We start from the raw sequence: 15,609 nt of genomic DNA, 5'->3' as shown, positions 1-15,609 counted from the left end.
TCAAAAAAAATTTATTTTTATTTTTAAATAAAATGGAAAGTCTTCAATCATTATCAGCCAGAGTTCTTGCAAAAAATGATTTCAACGAGAATTTTTTTCATAAAAAACTCATGTGTCATTGGGAAATCAGAAATGCAAAAAAACAAGAAATTTTCGATCAATTCAGTGTTTATGAAAATTTATGTTTGGAAATTGAAAAAATCCTTGATAACACTTATGAAATTTCCGTAAAATATTATAGCTTTATTATTTCAGCAACAAATGGACAATATAATGATTTGTTTGATGAAATTGAAGAAATTTTAGAACCAAATTATGAAAAAAATTATCAAGATCCTGATGAAATCAGAGAATTTTTAAATGAGTCAATTGAAATTCTTGATTGGATAAGAGAAAACGAAAAATCAATTTAAAAAAAAGTTCAAGAAAAAAAATCGAAGGAAAAAAAATTGAAGAAAGAATTTTGAAATTTGATGAAGTTCATAATGATTATCAAGATTTGGATGAAGATGGGTATAACGAAAATATTGCAGCAAAAGAATTGATTGAAATTGAAGAAATTGAAATAATTAAAGATTCATTGGGTGATTATATTGGAAAAGATTATTTGGATGGAATTGAAATGATAAAAGAATTTTTGGAAAAAAAATTGTTTTTTATTTGAGTTTTTCCAAAAAACTGATTTCATTTGGAAACCAAATGAAATTAATCTTCAAGATCAAAAAATGACTCGATCTCTTCATTCGTCAAATCATTAATCAAAAATTCATTTACTTTGACTTGCTTTGCATAAAGGTTGAGAAGCACACCGTTCTTTGAAAATGATGAAAAACACGCCAGAACACAACCACGCATCTTGATTTCTCTGTTTTCATTGAAACATTTGCTTTGATCCATTCTTTTGTTGAACTCATCAAAAAATGGAGTATTTTTGTTCATCGAAATGCCGATGCCACCAAAACAAGTAACATTTTCTTTGCCAGCCAAACGATGGATCCGATCAAAAATCTCGTAATCGACAGGTTTCAGACAAAGTTGCAGCCTTTGACCATATTTTGTGATGACAAAATCACCCCTGAGTTTTTGGAGAAGATCTTTGCCATCGTATTGAATTTTTTCGAAATTGTTGCCTTTGTAACTTGATGGTATCAATTTGAATTTTTCAGGTTCAAGAGTCATATTTTAAATAAAAAAATAAAAAAAATTATTTCATTATTATTTGCATTGATTTTAACAAAAGAAAAAGAGAAAGGAATAACCAAGAAACTTGTGAAAGAAAGGAGTTTTTTTCTCATTTTTAACAAGTTCTTTAACATCCTTCAAGATATCCTTTTTCAACCTCATCTCGTGTTTGAGTCTGTCATTGAAGACTTGCATGAATCTTGTCTTTGTTTCTCCCGTTTGGTTTCGAAAGAAATGAAATGTTGACTCATGATTTTCTTGAAGATCGTCTTTTTCAAGATATTGCTGATGCCTTTGTCTGTTTTCTTCTGATTCATTTTTGAAATATTCCAAAAGCACTTCAAGTTCTTCTCTGTTAAATTTTTCCATTTTAAATGAAATGACAAGAAATTGAAAAATCATTTAAAATGGAGACTCAAGAAGTTAAAGAACCTGAAAAAAATTAAAGAACCTCAAACAAGTTCTGAAAAGAAAGAAGTTGATTCTGAACAAATCACAACAACAACAAAACAAACAGTTCCGAAAAATCCAGGAAGAATTGCAGCTGGAAAAAAACTTGCTGAACACAACAAAAAAGCACGTGAAGCAAAGAAAAAAGCAAAAGAAGTCACGCGAACAGACACTAAAAGAGGAGAACAAAAAGAAAACCCTCCAACTGAAAACGAAAGCGAACAAAAAAGCTCATTTTCATTGACTCAAGTGCTTTCTGTTGCCAGCATTATTGTTTCACTTGCTGGATTGTATTACAAGAGGGAAGAATTGAAACATCTTTTCAAACATAAAAGCAAAGTGGGAAGCGAAAAAGCACAAAAACAATTGATTGATCACATTACGCCGCAGGCGTCGGTGCGAAGCACCATGGTAGAAGTTGAGAGGCAAAACGTGACTGAAGCTGCAACAAAAAAAATCCCCAAAATTAAAACAAATGGATTAATTTGTTTTCTGAAATAAAATGTCAGACAATAAACTCGTGAAAACAATGACTGATGCTGCAACAATCACTGGATTGGCTGCAGGATTTGGATGGCTTGCAAAGAAAGTAATCAAAGAACCAATGACTTCTGATCCTTCCTCAAATCTCATGAATTATGTGAAATTCACTGTCATCATTGCTGCCTCATTAGCAACAAATGATTATCTTGAAAAACAAAAAATATTGCCAAGTTAAAATGGCAAGCATCGCAATCATGATTGGAGGAGCAATAATCAATGCAACCGCCTTTGTTGGCGGATCATATCTCGCAAAATTTATTTCTGGAGATTCAGAATCTGCCTCACTTGAGGAAAAAAAGAGACACAACCTGGCAGTTGAAAAATATCAAAAAGAACTCGAAAAATACGAAGAAAATCGTGCAAAATTGAATGTTTGGATTCAAACAAATGACAGAATGAAAGATGAAGCAAAACAAAATTTCACAAACACTGATTATGCTTTGAAGCATTATAACAAGGTTCATCAACAAAAAATTGAGCATCTCAAGGAACCCCAATTTTCAGACTTTTACCAACCAAGTGAATCTCAAAAACAGGGAGAGTTGATCTTTGTTGGAACATCAGCTTTGGCTATTGGATTTGCAGCAAGTCATTTCCTTTAAAAATGTCAAACAGAAAATTGTCAAAAATTTATTATTCCCCAACAGGATATTGGAAAGGCTTTCAAGCAGCGAAAAAACTTTCTCAAGAAGCCAATGTTCCAGAAGATGAAGCGAAACTTTGGTTGATGAAACAAGCAATTTGGCAAATCTATCTGCCTGTTCCAAAAAACATCCAAAGACCAACATTTGATGTTGAACTTCCCAATGCAGTTCATCAAGCTGATCTTCTCTTTCTTCCGCATGACAAACTCCCAAGAGGGAGAAAGATTTTCAAATATGCCTTGACTGTTGTTGATGTTGCAAGCAGATTCAAAGCCGCTGAACCTCTCACTTCAAAAGATTCCTCTGAAGTTTCAAAGGCTTTTCAAAAAATTTACAAAGGACCTTTGAAATGGCCAAAAATTCTTCAAGTTGATCCAGGAAGAGAATTCATGGGTGATGTCACAAAGGAAATGTCAAAACATGAAACAAGAATCAGAAGAGGAAATCCAAATGTTCACCGTGATCAAGGAATTGTTGAGAGATTCAATCGAACTTTGGGGGAAAGACTTTTCAGTTTTCAATATTCCAAAGAAATGAATTTGAAATCGGGTGAAAGATCCACGGAATGGGTGAAAAGGCTTCCAGAAGTTGTGAAAGCATTGAACAATGAAACAACTCGACTTACAGGAACATGACAAGCCAGAGGCCAGATTTTAGGACCTCGACGCCTTTGAAAGACGCGTTCTTCGGATGTTTGTGGCGGATTAAGATCGCCTTTAGGTGCGAATCTTTTGTTTTGAACTCAGAAGGATATTCTCGCCTGAAGACTATGATACGTGTGTTGTAGCTGTCAACATTGTGTTTTTTAATTAAATTCTGTCATCGTATAACAAAACCCGAACCACGCTAAATTGAAATCCTTGTACAACAACCGTACAAATATCAGTTTGCCTGAATGAGTGGCCAAGTCCTCACTTTATTGGTTTTGCGTATTCAATTCTTCAATCTCGCGGCAAACGTTGGCGTAGGTAACTCGTCCTATAATTCAAACAAATGCGGACACATACATTTACGTGACACAGCCGAAACTATCGGCTAACTGGGAAAAAGCCTCTTAGTTTTCTCTTCATTATAAGGCGGCTAAGAATGCGTTCGATTGACCTTATTCCGGATGAATAATAAGCGGAAGAGCTGTTAAATTTCTCTTTTTAAGAAATTTGGGAGGCCAATTCTGCAAACTATCGCTCACACATGAGAATTTAAGAGCGGTCTTGTACTCCAGTAACTCCTAAAACCTTTTTTGGGGGGGGATTTCTTGTCATCGTTGTATGTATTCCTATTCCGGAATAGGGTCAATCGAACGGACCCTAAAACTCTATTTTATTTTACTACAACAAGCGAAGGAATCCGGACTATTAAATTATGCCGAATTTGAATAACCATACGTCAGAAAACCGTAGTTTCGCATTAATGAGAGAAATCAAACAAAAGAAAGCGACTAAGGTTTTTTAACGTATTGTTATTAAATTTCGGCGCCATTTATGCAATCGTTTTTTACAGTGCGAAATTCGCAATTATTGGTCAAAATTCTTTACAAATTGTTTACACTGACAAATTCAACTTCTATTAATCTCAATGAAGTTTTTAAGTGGTCCATGTGAAAACGATTCAAGTGTAGAAATGCTAAATCTAAACTAGTCTAAATTTCCGTGAGTGCACATTAATTTTCCTTGACCGGTCATTTCGCTACACTGCAGTTAAGTCGATTCGCTACGTTTTAAAATTGACATATTCTGTAATATTTGAATTCAATTTACTCCTCATGCAAACACTGTGAAACGAATAAACAGCTAAGATATTTTTCACCCGAACTCACTTTAAGAACGAAAAATAATCACATTTCATACTTAACGGTGTAGCGAAACGACTTTGCAGCGAAACGACCCGACACCGTTCAAAGAGAGTGTTAAATTGTGATGTGTTCCAAAATTTCTTCGAGTTTCGGGCGTTTTCCCGGATTAGATGAGAGACACCTTTTGGCAGTACTCTTCACCGGGGCACCCAACGGATCGTTTTGGTAAATTATCTGTTCGGAAGGTCCTTAATCCCCTACAATTTTCTTAAGGGAATTTTCACCTCGAACGTTCGTGATACGGGAAATTTAAGTCCTAGTGTTTTCGGATAGATAAAAATGTCGTTTTGGATACCGAAAAAAGGTCAGCTAAGATTTTCGGAAAGGAAATAAGACCTAAGGTTTTCGGGAAAGAAACAAAAATGCGCTAGGAATTTCGAAAAGACTCAAGTTCCCCTAGAATGACTAAAGAGATAAAAATATTATAGGGTGGCCTGAAATGAACCTACAGAGCTTTAAAGGCACTCCAGATAGCCAAAAATTGCGTTTCAAAGGATCTGAGAGAAAACTACCGTTGGGTGCCCCTGTCTTCAAGGCAGGGTTGACAAATTTCCCATCTTGTAAAACTTTCACGGCTAGCACTCCAAAAGAATATACGTCGCTAGCGGTCGACTGCCTGTCTCCTCGGTGAATTTCAGGCGCTGCGTGTGTATACTTCTTCGCTGCATCCTTTATGTTGACTTTCGGCTTCATCAGCTTCGCCTTGGCAATTTATCTGCTTTTGCCAAAGTCAATAACGAAGGCTTTATGGCTGGCACCGTCCAAAACGACATTGTTCCCTTTTAGGTCGTTGTGCAGGTATCCTCTTTTGTGCATAAACAACAACACTTCACAAATCTGCCTTAGAATTTCTGTGCACTCGCTAACATCCGCAATAACGCCTGTTGCTGCAGCCTTCAAGAGGGTAACACTGCTGCCCTCAACCGCCTATATAAAGAATGGATAAGGTAAACCTGGTGCAAATATAGTACATGTTTGAAAGGTTGGATAACACAGAACTCCCTGTTAGATTAAAGGCTGTACTTAGTCTGGTCTCTTTCCGTTAAAAAAACCAAAGGAAATACCTTCACTAGGGACCAAAGCCTCAGGGAACATGTTCTTGGGGCAGTTGAGACACTCAAGCTTCACCACCACGTCAAGGTGACAGCCCTAGGCGAAAAAAAACTAAAACAAAAAGGCTATCGTCACCTCAGGGTTTGGGCGCGCCGCCTGTAAACCCTGAGGGAGAGGATAGCCTGACAAATTGGCCTAGGTTTATGCTACATTTTATAAAAACAAAAGTCAACTGGAAAATACTAATTTTGGATATTGACTAAACAACAAAAAACAAAAAGACTCTCGTCACCTCAGGGTTTGGTCGCGCCGCCTGTAAACCCTGAAGGAGAGGATAGCCTGACAAATTGGCCTAGGTTTATGCTACATTTTATAAAAACAAAAGTCAACTGAAAAAGACTAATTTGGATTATGACTAAACAACAAAAAACAAAAAGGCTATTGTCACCTCAGGGTATGGGCGCGCCGCCTGTAAACCCTGAAGGAGAGGATAGCCTGACAAATTGACCTAGGATTAATGCTTCATTGCATGAAAATAAAAGTCAACTGGAAAATACTAATTTTGGATATTGACTAAACAACAAAAAACAAAAAGGCTATCGTCACCTCAGGGTTTGGGCGCGCCGCCTGTAAACCCTGAAGGAGAGGATAGCCTGACAAATTGGCCTAGAATTAATGCTTCATTGTATGAAAATAAAAGTCAACTGGAAAATACTAATTTTGGATATTCACTAAACAACAAAAAACAAAAAGGCTATCGTCACCTCAGGGTTTGGTCGCGCCGCCTGTAAACCCTGAAGGAGAGGATAGCCTGACAAATTGGCCTAGGTTTATGCTACATTTTATAAAAACAAAAGTCAACTGAAAAAGACTAATTTGGATTATGACTAAACAACAAAAAACAAAAAGGCTATCGTCACCTCAGGGTATGGGCGCGCCGCCTGTAAACCCAGAAGGAGAGGATAGCCTGACAAATTGGCCTAGGATTAATGCTTCATTGTATGAAAATAAAAGTCAACTGGAAAATACTAATTTTGGATATTGACTAAACAACAAAAAACAAAAAGGCTATCGTCACCTCAGGGTATGGGCGCGCCGCCTGTAAGCCCAGAAGGAGAGGATAGCCTGACAAATTGGCCTAGGATTAATGCTTCATTGTATGAAAATAAAAGTCAACTGAAAAAGACTAATTTAGATATTGACTAAACAACAAAAAACAAAAAGGCTATCGTCACCTCAGGGTATGGGCGCGCCGCCTGTAAACCCAGAAGGAGAGGATAGCCTGACAAATTGGCCTAGGATTAATGCTTCATTGTATGAAAATAAAAGTCAACTGGAAAATACTAATTTTGGATATTGACCAAACAACAAAAAACAAAAAGGCTATCGTCACCTCAGGGTTTGGGCGCGCCGCCTGTAAACCCTGAGGGAGAGGATAGCCTGACAAATTGGCCTAGGTTTATGCTACATTTTATAAAAACAAAAGTCAACTGGAAAATACTAATTTTGGATATTGACTAAACAACAAAAAACAAAAAGGCTATCGTCACCTCAGGGTTTGGGCGCGCCGCCTGTAAACCCTGAAGGAGAGGATAGCCTGACAAATTGGCCTAGGTTTTTGCTACATTTTATAAAAACAAAAGTCAACTGAAAAAGACTAATTTGGATATTGACTAAACAACAAAAAACAAAAAGGCTATCGTCACCTCAGGGTATGGGCGCGCCGCCTGTAAACCCAGAAGGAGAGGATAGCCTGACAAATTGGCCTAGGATTAATGCTTCATTGTATGAAAATAAAAGTCAACTGGAAAATACTAATTTTGGATATTCACTAAACAACAAAAAACAAAAAGACTCTCGTCACCTCAGGGTTTGGTCGCGCCGCCTGTAAACCCTGAAGGAGAGGATAGCCTGACAAATTGGCCAAGGTTTATGCTACATTTTATAAAAACAAAAGTCAACTGAAAAAGACTAATTTGGATTATGACTAAACAACAAAAAACAAAAAGGCTATCGTCACCTCAGGGTATGGGCGCGCCGCCTGTAAACCCTGAAGGAGAGGATAGCCTGACAAATTGGCCTAGGATTAATGCTTCATTGTATGAAAATAAAAGTCAACTGGAAAATACTAATTTTGGATATTGACTAAACAACAAAAAACAAAAAGGCTATCGTCACCTCAGGGTTTGGGCGCGCCGCCTGTAAACCCTGAAGGAGAGGATAGCCTGACAAATTGACCTAGGATTAATGCTTCATTGTATGAAAATAAAAGTCAACTGAAAAATACTAATTTTGGATAATGACTAAACAACAAAAAACAAAAAGACTCTCGTCACCTCAGGGTTTGGGCGCGCCGCCTGTGAACCCTGAAGGAGAGGATAGCCTGACAAATTGGCTTAGGTTTATGCAACATTTTATAAAATAAAACAAAAGTCAACTCAAAAAGACTAATTTGGATAATGACTAAACAACAAAAAACAAAACGGCTATCGTCACCTCAGGGTTTGGGCGCGCCGCCTGTAAACCCTGAAGGAGAGGATAGCCTGACAAATTGGTCTAGGTTTATGTACATTTTATAGAAATGCGTTGAAACAAATGTGCATATGGTTTTAGGCGCTACTGAACAAACGTAAATCTATCTTTTTGATTTAACGCTCGGATGGGCTTGTTGGAGACAGTATAAATGATAAAAACAAATACTGCAAATTAAACAAAAACTATTCAAAATTCCAAAAGGTAGAAAGCTGGCCAGTTGGCCATTTACATAACACAGTCAAGGAGTAGAACTTGAAACAAATCCAGATAGTGGTTGGATGGAATATACGAAATTCCAGATTTCAAATCCAACACTTTACAAGTACATGGCCTTCCTGATGCAACATTTTCATTACTTTGCAACTAACAACTACCATAATGCAAACAATGTTAAAACACATACCTTCTAAGTTAAATAATCTACATACCCTTATGGTATTGCATATAAAGCAGAACTCAACATCAATGCCTTGCTTGCCAAGTTTAAAATTGTCATCATCGTCCTTCACAAGCAGCAGATAGAATGCCTTTAAGTCCAGTATAACTGCAAAAAACAATATTATTAATATAGCAATCTTAAGTAAATTGTTATTAATGAATTATTGCTGTTCTTTATTTAGTTTCACTCATCAAACATTGTAGACTGTTAATAATAATCAGCAGTAAAAAAGTTAAAGTCTCTATCAGGCGAAGTGGTGAAGTGGTAAACACCAAGCTGATCTAGATTTCTGTACCATGAAACCGCAAGGGGTATTTCTACTATTCCCCCACCCCCCTCTATGAGGTTCTATTCCTTCGCAGGGTTCCCCCAGGATAAAAATTGCCAATACCAGAGCTAGAGCTCAAACCCATAAAGTTTGATATAGCAGTCCAGCTAAGTATCCGACCACAGTGTCTCCCAATTTAAATTATAACCAGACACATAAGCATGCAGATACAGTTAAGAAAAAAATAACAACAATTTTTGACGAATTTCAATCTCCTACCTTTAAAAGTCACAGTGTAGGTTTGTCCATCCACAAGAATTCCACTCAGTTTTTCAGTGTGTCCTTTTGCCTGTTCACATTTGTAATTAGCTTTTTCAAGCTTTTCCTTAAGATGGAAACACATTTTGTTCATATTAGGAAAGCTTGCCCACAGACCTTCATTATATTATAAAATATTAGTCTTAAGTGTCCTTGGGAGGACTTCTAAGGACAGTGGCTACAGTAATGTCAGCTACAATCATGGATTTTGTGAGTTTCCTAGTAATGTTTAGCATTTAATTGTGATAATAAGATATTACAGTTTATTTATTTAGTGATAAGTATAAATTAAATAATCTACTAGTGTTCTATCACCAATGCCATTCTCTGATTGGCTACGCTACTTGCTATCTATTCTGTTATAGATAGTGAGTAGTGGTTTTCAACAAAATGGCGGCCTCTTCGTCGCGTTTTCGAAGTGTCTGTGACGAGGATATAATTAATTTACTTGTTTAGTTTTGAACAACTAGCAGATTTATACTAAAACAATTAGATTATTTGCTCTAATTTCTATGCATGTTAGCTGATTGGGGCTGCATTCTCAACAAGAGCAACTTGAAAGCCAGGAATATCTTGACACAGACTAATTGCTTCCTTGCTGCTTTGGGAATTTGTCAATTACATGTTTCCACTTAGAAAACAAGAACTAGCTAGCATGCATTTATAGCAGTATTATATATACAGTCAAACCTCCCTTTGCGACCATCTCTCTTAAGTGACCACCTCTCATTAGCGACCACTTTTTCAAAATACCAAAGTTTTCGAGTCAAATCACTATAGATGGAACCTCTCGTAGGCGACCACCTCTTGTAAGCGACCACCTCCCTTAAGCGACCACTTTTAGAGATGATTGTTTAAAATTTTCAATTGTTTTTAACCTCCCGTAGGCGACCACTTGACACACAATCTGCTGTTTCTCTCACGGGCGGAAATTGACTATAACATATTGGCCCACATCATTACAGCAGATATGTCGTATTAAAATCTCACAGCCGGAGCTAGTCTCCCGACATTGAAACAAATGATAACATATACGTGCACTATAGTGTACACTGAAATAAACTTTAATCAGGTTGAATCCCTTATAGGAAAGAAACTCTCTTATCTTGTAAATAGCATGCATGTACATGCACGACCGGTGATGACTCTCTCAACCTTGTATTATCCAACAGAAAAATTGTGGCGATAAATAACGTCAACTGGATTATGTAACAAACAAACGCCAAAGTTGTTGATGTGTTACGCTTGAAATGTAACATTGCAAACATGCCGTTTACTGTTTGCTCCTAAATCAGGCAGTCTAAGTAAAATTTTTACTTTGGGTTTCGATAAGCACTGGAAAAAGGGTTAGGTGTCCGCAATTACCATACGTAAATTACCGGAAATTTAGACCCCCCCTCCCCCCCCCCCTGTGGTCTGACCTCTGGTAAGCGACCACCTCCCGTAAGCAACCACATATCCTTGAGATTATGGGTCAGGTCGCTTACGGGAGGTTCAACTGTACTAGTAATAGTAATAACAGATTAAAAAGTGCCGTTGACATGCCAATTTGATAGACCATATGTCTCACCTGAAAATGAGGCCAGATTCTTGTATCAAAGGAGGTAAATTTGTGTGAAAGAGAAACAAAATGGCTCTCTTTGTTCCGCATGCATTTGCACAGGCAGCCAAATGTAAACACAAAGCTAGAATTGGGGTCACCCATTGTCGACCGTGATAAAATAAAAATTAATTGTACTATAGATTATTTCCTCCACTCAAGCAAAATCCAAATAAGTTACAGAATAGCTTTGGAAAAGGAAATAAACTTTTGTTGTTGTTGTTTACAATGACTGATAAATTAATTAACCTGATAAACCAATACAAATTGAATAAGAAAAAAAAAACAATAGTTTTAAAAAATTAAAGGATAAGCGACTTACCCCACTTTTCCCAAGTTTGCTTCTATTCATGAAGATACTCAAAGTTGAAGAATTACTAGAGATGCAAGGAGTAGAGCATTTTGGCGGGCTTTCATCGGCTTTTGGCGGGCTTTCCAGAGAGCAATTCGAGAGATCTACAGAGGAAGGTTCAGGCTTGAAATCAACTGGGGCCAGATCATCCATAGCATTGATGCATCTTTCGTTACTTCTCAGAGTAGAGTCAAGAATAGAACTCTGAAATTCGCGATCGTAGGCTCGAGACAACAAGTCTGCTCTGTTTAGTGCCCTTCTCAAATGTTGGACGAACTCAGATTTAAAAAATTCTCCTTTGGCAGGGTTTTTTTCGGCGTAGATTTCCAACGAGTACAGCGAAAGTAGTACCAGCATACAGGGTTTCGGCAGCTTTGGCTCCCCTTGTTAAATCACGACAAAGGTACAGGCCCGCCATTTTCGTCCTGAAGGTCAACAATGTTTACGCGGCAAACTTCCTCGGGAAACATGTCAAATATAAAATTACTGCAGAATTTTCTCGGAGGAGCCACGCAAAACTCGTCGTTTAAGGCGAACCATATTCTCTGCGGATCCAAGGAGGGCGAGAAAATTCGATGAATCATCCTTCGAACAGAGGGTGAGATCGACGGTACGATCCACGAGAGCCACGAAGAACGAATCACTTTTAGCGCGCTTCCCGAATTCATATTTACCACGAGGAAGGATTAACCAAATATAGTCTGACCCCATGAAGTGTTTTGCTATAAATTAACTCGAGATATCTGCTAAGATTCACCAGTTGTACATTTCTACATTGACAGAAGCGGTTTTCCCCTGTCCAAAAGGCGTCCGAAAGAATGTGTGAACTTAATTATGCAAATAACCCTTGCCCGTAACTGGAGACAAAACTGCGGTCGTTTCCGTGGTAACAAAAGCCCCCGGCGCGTGCATTAAAAATGAGCCTCTGGCTTAACATGGAAACCAATTGACGCAATCAAAGAAAAGGTGGTTGATTCAAAGAAACCAAATTATTCAAGACCTGTTGGAAAAAATGAAAAGAGACTCGATTCTTCAGTGAATGTGAGGTTTATTTTTGCTCCTGGTGAACTTGAAGGAGGTCAAAGAAGAGCAACTGATCCGAATTGGTCTCTGAAAGATTATTCAATTGACAGGGCAATTGTGAATGAAAAAGAACCGGTTCTTTATTATTTGAAAGATGGTCCAAAAAGAGGATTCGTCAAAGAAGAGTTGATGATTGTTCCTCCTGGAACTGAATTACCACCCGTTTAAAATTTCTTTTGAAAAATTCAAAAGAAATTCAGTATGCCACACTCTCAAGCTCTTTGTTCAAAATGCTGAATTGTGCATCAGCCAAGATGAAGATGTGACATTTGACATTTCCTGATCCACTTGCTTTTCTTTTGATTGACAAATAAACACCATCCTTTGTGTTAACCAATCTCATTCCACTTCCATGAAGATCATTGTCTTTCATGCTCCTGAGATCGATGAACAATGCAAACTTGTCTCCAGCAAAGAATTCAGCTGCGTTCATTGAAGAATTTTCCTTTCCAAATCTTCTGAAAACTTCATCAAACATGTCTCTCGTTTTCATGCCTTGACTGAAAATCTTGTTTGGAACTCCATTCACGTCAACTTTCACCTCTGTGATGTCAGGATTGAATGTTTTTTCTGAATCTCTTGCTCCAGCTGAGTAAGGTTCAAAGAAAAGGAGGAGGATTCCCTTCATTGATCTTCTCGGAACATTGATTGACTCTTTGATAATTGAGTCTGTTCCCTTTGCAAATGTGATTGTTTTGTGATGAGTGACATGCTCAAACATGAAACGATATCCGTTGAGAAGATTTGAATTGACTTCATCTGAAAGCTTTTTGCTTTGAATAACCTCATATTCAAGCTGAATGTTTGTCAATTCATATGCAAGTTTTGTTGCGTCAGATCCCTTCACAACACCGCTTGCAGGGGCAAGGGTCAATTCAAAAACCAGTTCATCAGACAAGGGTCTTGGATAAAAAACTCCGTGATCTTTCAAAATTTCGTGATGAAGTCTGATTCTGTATTTGCTTTTGAAGATATCATTGAGCTTGTTTTCCTTCACGACTGAAGAAGTTGGTTTGTCTCCAGCATTGGATCTGATTTTTGAGAGAGCCTCAGATTGAATTCCCTCACTCAACATGTTTTCTCGTTCGTGTTTTGTCAAAAAGAGATCTTCCCAGAGCTTAAAAAGATCCCAACCGTCTGTGTCAACGAGAATTTCTCCAGCAAACTTGATTTTCAATCTGGAAACCAACGCTCTTGAAACATTGTTTACCAGAAAATTATTTGCATGGCCACTCACAAGCAAATCAAAAATCAACGCGAGTGAATCTGGAACCAAGACTGTTCCCTCATGAAGCTTTGGGACTGGAATCTTGAGTGTTTCACCTGGGGAAGCTTTGTTTGGGTTGAATGTGACTCTGTGAACAGTTCTGTCTGCCTTGAGAGCGTTTGAGGTTTTTTTCTCAAAATTTGGATTGATTTTTTCACTGACTTCCATTTTAATATATTATTTTTAAAATGGCAGAATACATTCCTTTAGAAGATCTTGATCCTGATGAAGAAGATAAAAATGAAGATAAAGATGATGATGATGATGAAGATTCTGATCAAGAAATAAACAATCCCAGTGAAAGTACTCCCAATACAACAATGAACAGAGATTATGGAAAAGAAGGAGCAAGACCAAAAACTGCAGAAACATCTTTCATTGAAGGTGAAACTCAAGGTCGAAAAACTTGGGGAAACTCGCAATCCCTCACAAAAGATGCATGGGATGATCTCAGTATATTATACCCAAATGCAAAAGATGATAAACTTGAAGTTTCGTTTTTCAAAGATAAGATAGAAGTCAGGATGAAAAAAAGTGGGAAAAAATTCTACCCATTAATGACCAAAGAGCAAACAACAGGAAAAGAAAGATTAAACCCACAATTGCCAAAAGAAATATTATCTGCTTTGGGAACTGATGCTGAATCTTTGATCGCTAAAGAAAATTCTGAAATAAGAGAAAACCGGCAGAGACTGAGAGAAGCAGAAAAACAATTGAAACAAGCAGAAAAGAATGCTGAAGAACTCCACAAAAATGCTCAAGAAATCAGAGATTATAGAAACAAACTCGAAAAAACGCAAGCAAAAATTGATGCACTGGAAGAAGAACATGGTTCGAGTCTTGAAAATCAAACAGAATTGCAAAGACTGAAGCAAATGAAAAAGAATTTGCAAAAAGATTTTGAAAATGCAAAAAAAGAAAATGTAGATTTGCAGAAACAAGTGAAAGCGAAAGAAAAAGAACAAGGAAAGGTTGACAAAATCAAATCTGATCTTGCAAAAAAACAAAAAGAAAGAAACACTCTTGAAGAAAGGCTCAACACAACAAAAACCATCGATGAACTGAATGAAAGAGAGGCTGAACTAAAAAAACAAATTGAAAATGATAAAGTAATCCTAGAAGATGAAAACACTTCTTCCCAACTGAGAGCAGAAGTTGAGGCAAGAGTTGCAGAAAATGAAGAGGAGCTTGCCAGGCTGGGAACACAAATTGAAGAAATAGAAAGAGAAAGGCCTCTTCGAGAGAAAATCAAAAACATTTTCAAGAAATATGGATTCACAGTTTTTGCTGTTTTCCTTGCTGTTGGTTCAACAATCGGTGTGATTGTGAATGCGCTCTCAAAAGGACTCAAATCTGTTGCCAAAGGAGTTGGAAATGCTTTGAAAGATCTTGGAAAAAAGCTTGGTCAACTTCTTCCTGGATTAATTGGTTCAATCGTCAGTTTCATCTTCAAAACTGCAGGACAAGTTGTTGGATTCCTTGGAAAAAACGCTTGGCTGTTGATTCTTGCTGTTGCAGTTTTCATGGTTGAAAGGATTCAAAAGAAAGCGAGCGGAGCGAGCGCGCGATAGCGAGTTAAAAATTGAGTTTAATCCATTGGATTGGACTCAACGAAAAATCCGATAAATGGCAAATGCTCCTAGTGATGCTGCAATGATGACGCCAGATTTGAAAGTTTCGTGTTGACTTGATTCTTCTTTTTCTTGGTTTTCACTCGCTTCCTGAAGTTGTTTTGTGACTTGTTGTGAATCCAAAGACGGTGGTTTTGTATTTTTGTTTTCATTTTCTTGATTTAAAGAATGCGAAGTTGATCTGTTGTTTTTTGATTGTCCTCCATCCATATTCCTGGCTCCAACTTTTTTCAAGTCAACATTGACATCAGAGTTGACTCCGAGTTTCATGTTTCCAGTTGCTTTTTTCAGATTGTTGTTGTATTTGACTGTGCTTTGAGTGTTAAGAACAAGATTTGAAGGCATCAACCATGTTCCTGGCGAGATGGCAAGATCAAGCCTGACTTTTGCCT

At 37.4% G+C, this 15,609-nt stretch overlaps 2 protein-coding genes across 4 annotated transcripts in view; one reads left to right on the top strand and one right to left on the bottom strand.

Moving 5' to 3' along the window:
• Positions 1 to 15,609, top strand: part of LOC146476074 (microfibril-associated glycoprotein 4-like) — a 140,902-nt gene that overhangs the window by 47,044 nt on the left and 78,249 nt on the right. The window lies entirely within an intron of this gene.
• Positions 3,702 to 12,158, bottom strand: LOC146476079 (uncharacterized). 2 transcript variants are annotated; one of them, XM_085115036.1, is made up of 5 exons: positions 11,207 to 12,158; positions 9,246 to 9,351; positions 8,688 to 8,803; positions 5,736 to 5,835; positions 3,702 to 5,598 (listed from the first exon to the last, which is right to left on the bottom strand). In XM_085115036.1, the coding sequence occupies exons 1-4, from the start codon at positions 11,591 to 11,593 to the stop codon at positions 5,821 to 5,823; spliced, it is 624 nt and encodes a 207-aa protein (XP_084971162.1). In that variant the 5' UTR covers positions 11,594 to 12,158; the 3' UTR covers positions 3,702 to 5,598; positions 5,736 to 5,820. The 2 variants fall into 2 exon arrangements, with proteins under 2 accessions (XP_084971162.1, XP_084971161.1); XM_085115035.1 differs by lacking the exons at positions 3,702 to 5,598; positions 5,736 to 5,835 and having other exon boundaries at positions 8,171 to 8,803.

This window comes from Pavona decussata, unplaced genomic scaffold, assembly GCF_977016875.1.
Source record: "Pavona decussata unplaced genomic scaffold, jaPavDecu1.1 SCAFFOLD_81, whole genome shotgun sequence".
Taxonomy (NCBI): domain Eukaryota; kingdom Metazoa; phylum Cnidaria; class Anthozoa; order Scleractinia; family Agariciidae; genus Pavona; species Pavona decussata.
This window is presented reverse-complemented; position numbering and strand designations above follow the sequence as displayed.

Excerpts from the sequence above, each read along its gene's own strand:
- LOC146476079 (XM_085115035.1), bottom strand. The coding sequence starts at position 11,593 with ATGCTGGTACTACTTTCGCTGTACTCGTTGGAAATCTACGCCGAAAAA. Across the intron at positions 9,352-11,206 it reads GCAAACTTGGGAAAAGTGGG|GAAAAGCTTGAAAAAGCTAA; the intron begins GTAAGTCGCTTA and ends TTCCATCTTAAG. Across the intron at positions 8,804-9,245 it reads CTACACTGTGACTTTTAAAG|TTATACTGGACTTAAAGGCA; the intron begins GTAGGAGATTGA and ends TGTTTTTTGCAG.